Source organism: Branchiostoma floridae, chromosome 4, assembly GCF_000003815.2.
Source record: "Branchiostoma floridae strain S238N-H82 chromosome 4, Bfl_VNyyK, whole genome shotgun sequence".
Classification (NCBI taxonomy): domain Eukaryota; kingdom Metazoa; phylum Chordata; class Leptocardii; order Amphioxiformes; family Branchiostomatidae; genus Branchiostoma; species Branchiostoma floridae.
In genome coordinates, this window is record NC_049982.1 from 28,239,504 (window position 1) to 28,249,091 (window position 9,588).

Below are 9,588 nucleotides of genomic sequence, written 5' to 3' on the forward strand. Positions count from 1 at the left end.
TATCATGCCAATAACCTTTGACCTTCTGAAACGTTTTCCCGCCTTTTTCGTATCGCTTGCGTATAATTTCTGACAGCGACCGACTCGCCGAGACCAGGTCGTCTGTGGTTGCTTGCTTCGTTCCCGTAAAACTCTAACAGGAGCAAGGACTGTCAAGGTGCAAGGTAAGAATATACTTACTGTTGATACTGTTCATTATAGTAATAACGTTACTGTATCCAAATTTCCAGAGCGTATCTCTAAACGGCGCTGTGTAACAGCAAAACCTGTCTTGATTTCGCTCCCGTCCAAGGGCGCCGCCATCTTCTTTGTGTAGTGGTGTATGATGGGAAGGAGTGTCGCCATTTTTGATGTGTTGATTTTGGCGTGTAATGTAATGAGCATGTTGTTGTTGTCTTGTATAATAGAGGTTTCACTATAGGCTTGATCACATTGAAATGTGCCAATTTCTGTTCCATGCCTTTATGACTTGGTATGGAGCAAATTAAAAACAACATTCAGTGCTTCCTCTATCCCCATAACACTACCAACAACAAATGCCAATGACTAACGTAAAATTGTAAGCAGAGGTGATGTTTTACCTACTCTCCAAGCAGAAATTGGTGGGGAAAATCGTGACCTTTACCTCTCTGTCCTCAAGACTGAATTTCTTACAATAGAAATTATATTCTTGCACTAATATTTCAGTTCTTGTACTAGAAATACATTCCTGTTATCAAGTCTTGTTACTAGTATTACGTCGACCCGATTAAAGTCACCAGCAACAACTATCCCTATGTCAGGATACTTCACACGGATAGAGTCAATCGTATGCACTAAGTGGTCGACAAGTAGCTCGTCGTGACCGGAGTTAGGTGGAGAGTACACGACACATACGGTTAGGCTGGAAACGTTCCGTGGAAGATGGTACAGCCAGATTTTAACCCACAAACACACGAGTTCATCATAGGAACGGAGATGTCGAGAAGACTTGACGGGCGGATGTCTTTGACATAAACTGCGACGCCACCTCCTCGGCGATCGGGACGACATTTGGTGAACAAAAAAAAACGTCAACGGACAGAAGCTGGTCGGGTGTTGCCGAGGTAAACCACGTTTCTGAGACCACGGCTATATCAGTGTTGTTGCTCGAAAGTACGGACTGAAACCCGTCCAGTTTGTTTAACAGCGATCCTGGGTCGAAGATCTGGAATGTTGGTAGCTGATAACCACACCTGGGTCTGTTGTTGTTGTTTACATTCCGCCGGGGCGTCTTTGTACGATCACAGGTGATAGAGTGCAGGTAACGCTTCTTAAATGGATCAGAGCCGGTGTCACATAGAAAGTCCGACGCTGATTTGCATATCAAAAGGTGATCAGGTTGTAAAGAAGGTGAGGGTCGATTTGCAAGGATTGTGGAGATATTACGAGCGCAGATTTTACCAGCTTTCTTCCCTCTCTGTCTACTTCTTCTGAATAGTCCGTACTAGGTTTTCAGCTTTCCCTCGGCTTGCAGTTCAATGAAACCCGGTGATGACCATCACCGCAGTCCTCTTAGGAAGCCAGTGGAGTAACGTAGAACTCCAATGGACGCCATTTGAAATTTCAAAAGACAAACTTCGACCACACAGCACGACCAAACGTCGGATACTCCTCCAAAAGTCCGCACAGTACGAAATAAAAGAGAAGCCAAGCGGTACACAGGACTGCTGGACGTACAATATGTGAATAATGCACTTCGAATTCAAGCTGTTTAGACTAAAGAGAGAGACACCTTTAATAAGCGCCGTACCTACAAATACGTGCTGTCTACGTGCCAAAACGTAGGCAATCTTTTGGTGTCCGTTAGTGGTAAGTACAGTCTCCGTACGAACTCGTAGGGAGTCCGACGGATTTTGGAGCACTCAGACACGCCGTAGAAATTTAAATGCATGCAGAACTCCCTCTGCGTTCGGGCTGCGGATTCGCCCTCCGTACGTGCCAGTACGGGCGACGCGCCTGCCATGTACAGCCTCAACGTTTTCAGGAATACGTGGCGGACGTGGCCTCCACAAAAAAAACGTACGGACAAATTGCACGCACGGCGGGTTGTGCCCCAGGCTTTAGACGCTAGAGTAGGGGAGAGCTAAAAAGCTTGCGGCTGACCTACACGAGCGCCAATAGAATGATATTAATTTTACATTTCCAGATTATGTCTACAGATTTCCTTTTTCCATCTTGATTTTACATTTTAGGATTATCTTTACAAAGCGTTTCAATGTAATATTTAGTTTCCAGGACCACTTTTTCTAAATATCATATAAAGCAATCAGGGAACAGACGACGGGCGCTGTCGCCAGGAATGTCGCCCAAACTTGGTGCCGCGTCGAGCGTCCTCTCTTCACTTTCTTGCTTCGCCGTTCTCCGCTTGACCAGACCCGAATATAGTCCTAGACGTATACACCTCCGAAAGAAAGTAAACACAACGTAGCGACTTTAGGGTACAGTGGGGAACTTGGGGATCCTCCGTTATTTATTTCAACCATAAAGGCCACACTAATTTTGTTTGGAATGACAGCAATAAAATCATTTCTTTCAGTAAGAGATATGATGGAATCTGTTCATCAATCTTGCCACAATGCGATACTAAGTGCATTTAGATTCATAATAGTATACCTGGCACCCCTCAAACTCAATAGTATCGCCCAGAACCAATATGCTTTGCACAAGTCAGTTGCCAAGGTTACCGGTGGTTAAGCAGCGCGCATGCGTGCCTATTTTAGTAAACAGCGTCATTCCGAGGTAAGAGTTACTGCACAGACAACATACTAGTACTAGTATACAGAAGGGCAGTGGACTTGAGTCACAACTTGTATCACAACTTAGAGCAAGTCGTAGAGAAGCTGTGGTTTTGTCACGCATACTACAAGGTATGAATTCTATTTTATTATGTTTATAAATTATTTTAAGCTACGTATACCGCTAATAGATGGGTTAGATATAGTAGAAAATGGTACGGCGTTGGCAGAAAATTTCCTCGTAAGTTTACTACTCCTTCAAAGTACCAAACTGATCATTTTTCGTCGTAAGTTATTTGTAAATTAGTAATCGTCTACTACTAGGTTGGTAGCACTGAGTCGAAAATGTTTGTTTACACAAAACGTGTTGTCTAGTACGCTGTGCAAATCCTGGTTGCTATGAGGAAACGCCCATCGAGGAATTGTTCGCCCGACTGACTCTGCTCACGCGTCTCCTTGAAATCATTATGTGTTGTAAAATAGCCAATTTACCGCTACTCGCGATCGTTTTTTTTTTAAAGTAAAGTACGCATATCTAGTCAGACGACAAGCCTGGTCGAGACACGGCACTCGTTGTATCAAAATGGTCCGCCAGGCTGCCCAGGTCGCTGGAGAAATAGTTGTCTTCAAAAGGTAATAAAACAATTTCCGAGCATATGCCACCACGCCCTTTGCTTTTGCGCTCACGAAATGTGTGTCCATTCTGCATATAGTGAGGAAATGCACGCGATCGGAGTTAGCGTGAAGTTGAGTTAAGCTAAGGACACAACCCGCCGTACGTGCGATTTGTCCGTCCGCCACGTATTTCTGAAAGTGCAGGGAGGGAGTACGTCAACGCACGTCACTCGCACGGTCGCGCAAGGTGCAGACAAAGTTTTGCCTGCACGTAAAGTTCTACGGCGTGTCTCTGTGCTCCAAAATCCGTCGAATTCCCCACGAGTTCGTACGGAGGCGGTACTTACCACTTATGGATCCCAAAATATTGCCCACGTTTTGGCACGCAGACAGCACGTACTTGCACGTACGGCGGGTTGTGTCCTTATATTAGAACATGACACGAACGTGCGATTCGTCAAGCGCCACTATCTTTACACGCGTGCGGTTACTCACCTAACACTGTACCTCCGCACTGTAACGTTACCTCCGCGATACAGTATCTGCGTGCGAAGTTGATTCCTATGTGGGGTAAATTTGGGCCTCCTACTTGTTTGCCGTGGATCTGCAGCGTCGTTTGTTTTGTGGATGTTTGTGTGTCCGACGAATTTCTTAGGAACCTGTGGATGGGTCGCGACTATAACATGATTTAATAGGTGTTGTGACCCCGATATTTGTTAAGCACTGTATGGCCTTCTGGTGGCTGAACTTAATTAGTACTGCAGCTATCTTTTATACACTACAGTAGAAGCCGCTTAATTGCATACCCCATTTGCCAGTGAATTTCGTGCAACTATCCGAATGATGCGATCAAGCAAAGTTATTAAGCTAGGCCGCTCATCATGGGATTTGGGGATTTCGTGCAATTAACGGAAGTTTGCAATTATCACTTGTGCAATTAACTGATTATTCACTTAAATGGGCGTTATGTTTATGCAGGGTTATCTTAGAAAGGATCTCAAGACTACCAAAAGACATCAGCAACTATGTCTCTTCAACGCTTCCTGGAGGGTGTCGAGGTTCCAGATGGTAAAGTAACTTTTTTATTTCTTCTTGATGCATAAATCTTTTTGCCATATCGTTTTTGTTGTCGTGCGGAGCAAGACGGCAAATAGTAAGTCTGGCAACAGCGGTGAAATCTGTGAAATTTGTAAACTTCTGCAAAAGTTTTTTTGTACTAAGGAATTGGTGGACAATTTTAAGTGGGCATACTCAGCGAATTGCTCTGTTGACAATATGTAAAAGGAAAGAACATGTAAAAAAAAGATCTCGTTTCGACCATGTCTCATTTTCCCGAATTTCATAACAATGTCCAGATATGTTTTGTTCTTGTCTCGGGAACCTTGACCTTTGACATATCACCTACAACGCATTTCGATGCACATGCGCACTTAGAATCGTGAACATCCTTAGTTGACGACATACTCCACTAGAGTCTTTCTACGTGTCGTACCAACTTTAGTATAGTAAAAAGGTCATTTATGACACTCCGTCTTTTTAAGGAAATCTTTATTAACGATACAAAAGTACAGCGAATTTCGTAAGGTCTATAACAACAACTTACAGTACAGCTAAACAGACATAAACGGCCATCTATGGATATGAATAAGTCAACATATTGGGTCCTGCATGTCATTTACACTATTGGTTCTACTGTATAAGCATTCGTAGATATGTTTGCATACTGAATCCATAACAAAGTAACGTTCGTCTTCGATCTTCGTATTTGGGTAGAATGGACAAAACCTCTGGTCACGGTGAATTTTGTTATATATCCCGGCTTGTACATTTAGTTTGTGACTACCGATTCTTATCTTTGTGATTGCTCTACGAATTTCAAAACCGTGTACATTCGAAGGCTATTTTTTTTGTACGTATCTTTTATTTAGCGTAGAATAAATGGAAAGTTTTGTTGGCTTTATTTTACCAGAGTACATGGAGTTTGGGAAGGAGATCACCGTGACCCACACAGAAGTAGTTCCGGTGTCAGCGGAAGTGTACTGGACGGGCTTTGACGACTACTTCCATCTGCAAGACTTTGTGGGCATGCATGAGAACATGACGACCATCAAAGGTAACGAAGCAGAACCCCCAGCCTTTATATGGTCAAGATTTTTAACATAAGAAGCATACCTATCAGCTGGTTTCAGGCAAAATACAATTACCAATAAATTGATACAAAAATACTTTTGATATCAGTGCTCTAGATTATATAGGGATATATAGCATAGAGTTTCTATTATTCTGTGTATCTGATTTGCTGCACTTCGCCCCAGTGGGGCATAGAAATGCAATAAACGTCACTATCATTCTCAGTTTTACTGTCTTTTGTGTTGCCTTTAGGAGACGGAGGGGTTGGGACCGTGATCGAGTTTGACTTCTTAGGCGGAAGGACCCAAGAGGAGCTTGTCCAAAAAGATGAAGACACCAAGACTTGGGCCATCGCCATGTTGGGCAGCAACCCTCTCTTCACATCCTACTTAGCCACCGTGAAGGTGAAATGACTGATCATATCCCATGAATATGATTCTGATTATATCGCCTTGTAACCTCGTAGGGCAAAATCCAGTAGATCACTGGGTCTAGCCCATGCAAAATTTGCAATGTTGCAAATTTTATAACATTATCATCACTAATATTTACAATATTTACTGTATTGAAGGTGGATGAAGATACGAGTGAGACAGCAAAAGTTACCATGAGCATCAAGGGGATAGTGGCCCTCCAGGACTACAACAAGAGAAAGGACCACATCGCCTTCACGAAGTACATGCTGCGTAACCGCATCAATGAGGTATGGAATATATCCTCTTCTGTGTATCGTTTATACTATTACACATTAACCCTATTCAGATCACTTTTTTTTTAAATTGAAGGTGGTGGATATAATATGGCGGAGCCCAACTGCTATCTTGCTGTTACATTTTTGTAGCATACCTTGAAGTTTTTTGGGAATACCGTTCTTTACGGTTCCAGCCAATACAGTCAAATTGATGACGTCGTAATTACGTCATTCTACATTATAGTAGCGCTAAATTTCTTAAATTCTTTAGATCTTATGTCTATATCATTCTTTGAAAATTGATGGCTATATGATAACTCGTTTAGGAGTTACAGGAGTCAGAAGGGGCAGGTCTCAAAAGCCCTCCGCCAATCTAGGGATTATCAAAAAAGCCCGGTCTGAATAGGGTTAAAGATTGTAAGAAAAACAACCTCCAATGAACCGGGACGTTACTATTTACTAGCATATAACCCCCTTTGACCCGTTGCTTGATAAACCTCAAGGAAAAGGGCCCAGGAAAAGGTGAAAACACCTAAATTGATTCCAACCATCATCCAAACATTATTCATTGATTACTATCTGTAAGGGATCTTTACCCGTCTGACCACATGGACAAAAGAATGGAATCACAGCAGACAACAGGGAGTGATTTGCATATTAACTGACATTTCAGCTCGCAGGTGGTAAATTATCGTTTTAACGGACATACAAGTTCTGCTAGAATGGGAATATGGACAAATATTCTTTAAATGTAAATAATCTACAACTTCTGAATACACCTCTTGCAGATCATGGCCGTCATTTCGGAGAAGAAGGGCGACATCTTACCCTTCGAATTCGATGTCGACTGCTCCTTCAAGACTCTGTGGGACATGGTGAGCGACTGGGCGAACGTCTCCTGGGTGATGGGCGCCACAGACGTGGAGATTGTACCCGACTACCAGGCCAACGATCTGCGAAGAAAGGTCTTCTTCGGGTCACATTTTATGGAAGAACGCCATGTGCAGACGATCGACCATCCTGCCAGTACGACCTACGAGTTTGGCAAGAATGACACCGTGGGCGTTCTGCATTATCGTGGCAAGGTAAGCACAGAAAATTTTAACGTGTAGACAAACTGTTTTGTAGTACTAAAATGCAAGTTCATCTGTGAGGGTAGGTGACATTATGTACAATTTGCCTCCGCACACAAATATATGCTGATACCGACTTCCAAGCACCTTTGACCCTTTGCTGACGTCACACTTCAAGTCTGGTTGTGTGACTTAGGCTTTGGGTCATTTCATCTTCATAAGGATCATAAGACTGATCGAAAGCTTTTTGGTAAGCGTTTTATGTTTGTGTCGGATGTAAAGTAATTAATTGTAACATACTGTTTTGTAGTTTGCGTGTGAGGATGATAAATAGCCATCATTCTCGAGGGTCTGAACGGTGGCCTGCGACGATTAACGGTGAATCAAAATAGCTCGCTACACCTCACGGGCTAGCTATAGGGGAAAACGGCATACAGACCCTCATACATGAAATCCATTTTTCACTCATAGCTGGAGCTGATCAAGTTGGATGAGACGAAGACCAAGGTCAAGTACACCTCCTACTTTACTCCTCAACCCGGAGCAGACCCCAAAACTACCATCAAGGCGCTGATGGAACCCCGCTTTGACTGGATTCAGGCAACGTTTGCGGAGAAGCGTTCACTTTTCTCTTCATGTTGCCTTTTGTGAGCCGCTGCAGCGTGGTGACATTTGGTAAACTTTGGCAGCCAGCTTAAACCATCTAAAACCTTCCATAGATATTGAAATTTGCACTGGAAAGAAAAGACAAGAAAACATTCGTGTTCATTACACCAGAATATGAGTTCAGGTACGCACCACTATGAGCTAGTTGACTGATTCTTCAAATTAATTGACGATTTAATACCCTGTCACACATACATGTCGTCAACCATGGCCTTCAGATCTGAACCTTGCCGAAGCTTTTCCTAAGACCATGGTTTCGGGTGAGCAAGGCCTAATCTCCAAGCAGTTCCTACTGTAGCATTGTTAAGTTAAGATAGTATCAAAAGCTGCCAGAGGACTGAAGCCGGCTTAGGATTTTGTATGCGACCGGAGGTATCAAAACACACAACTTTTGATACTATCTTATTCTTCCGTAGGATCTGCTTGGAGATTAAGCAAGACCATATGGTTATCGAGTTTTTCTACATAATGTTGCACACATTATTTGTACAAGCCATCTTTAAAATGACGTCTTAATCATTTTAAAAAGTCATTTGTTGCTATCAGAAGAAAGAATAGGAGCTAGAATAATGAATTTCAGTTTACTCCTAAAAGTACCGAGCTCGACCTTGGTTAGGAAGTGCATGGTTGGGAGCAAAGCCGTGGGAAGGCCGTGCATGTGTAACATGGGATTTATACTCAGTGTATGAGCATCTCATGATGAGTATATTTCGAAGTTTCATTTCAGGGGATTATTTCGGCCATACCATTAAGGCCATTGCAGTAAGAAGCATTGTGCACTGACATATAGTTGTTGTTGATGCTTTAATCTATTTTCAAAAATTCCATGGATGATTTAGGGTAATTTCGGTAATGTAGCAGTTAAAATAACTTTGTTTGCAAATCTTATCAAATCGGATAGATCCTTAGCACTTTTCTATCTGGTGTGTAATGGACATTCTTTCTCATCTTATTTTTTCTACTTTCTTTAAACTGCAAAGTGAATGGGTGTATTGGCCACTGTGTATTAATCTCCAAGCAGATTCCTCCGGTGGCTTAAAACAGTAACATAAGCTGTGGCAGATTCCGCGGTGGCAAATTTTTCCCTCTGCCGGCTGAAGTCCTTCCCCAGCTTATGTTACTGCTTTAAGCCACCGGAGGAATCTGCTTGGAGATTAACTGTGTATATCATTCTAGCATGTCAGTATATGAATGACTTATATTGCACTTATGATAGTTAAGATGTCCTAAGAAGCTGGGACTTGATTTGGCCCTGAATACGTAAAACATAGCCTAATAGAAAACTTGCAATACTTACAAGTCAGAACTCAATTAGAAACTATTCTAACGGTGATAGCATAATTACCTCTAATATTTGAATTGTTATGCTGGTCAGAAAACATGTTTATATGCATTTCTGTATCTTACTAATATGCTATTCATCATCCATATTATCTGCATGACTCACAACTGAGGGAGTATTTCAATACAGTTACTAGCAAAATACGATATGAAATCATATGCAGATTGTCAAATTTGTTTGGTGGGGTGTGTCTTAGGATTAGAAGTTTATTTGATATAAGATGTGAATGATGGTAAAGGAATTATAATCTGCACTCATAATTTTGGCTTTGCAATCATTAAACTATGAATCAATGGGCAAAGGACCAGCTACAAT

General features: G+C 42.2%; 1 protein-coding gene across 2 annotated transcripts; it reads left to right on the plus strand.

Annotated features, from left to right (window-relative positions):
• The first annotated feature begins 19 nt into the window (after positions 1–19).
• LOC118414256 lies at positions 20–9,567 on the plus strand. Of its 2 annotated transcripts, none has more exons than XM_035818178.1 (7): positions 20–164; positions 4,350–4,439; positions 5,341–5,484; positions 5,754–5,905; positions 6,073–6,204; positions 6,981–7,277; positions 7,737–9,567. In XM_035818178.1, exons 2-7 carry the CDS (start codon positions 4,397–4,399, stop codon positions 7,914–7,916), a joined length of 948 nt encoding a protein of 315 aa, XP_035674071.1. In that variant the 5' UTR covers positions 20–164; positions 4,350–4,396; the 3' UTR covers positions 7,917–9,567. The 2 variants fall into 2 exon arrangements, with proteins under 2 accessions (XP_035674071.1, XP_035674070.1); XM_035818177.1 differs by lacking the exon at positions 20–164 and adding an exon at positions 2,797–2,888.
• The last annotated feature ends 21 nt before the right edge of the window (positions 9,568–9,588 follow it).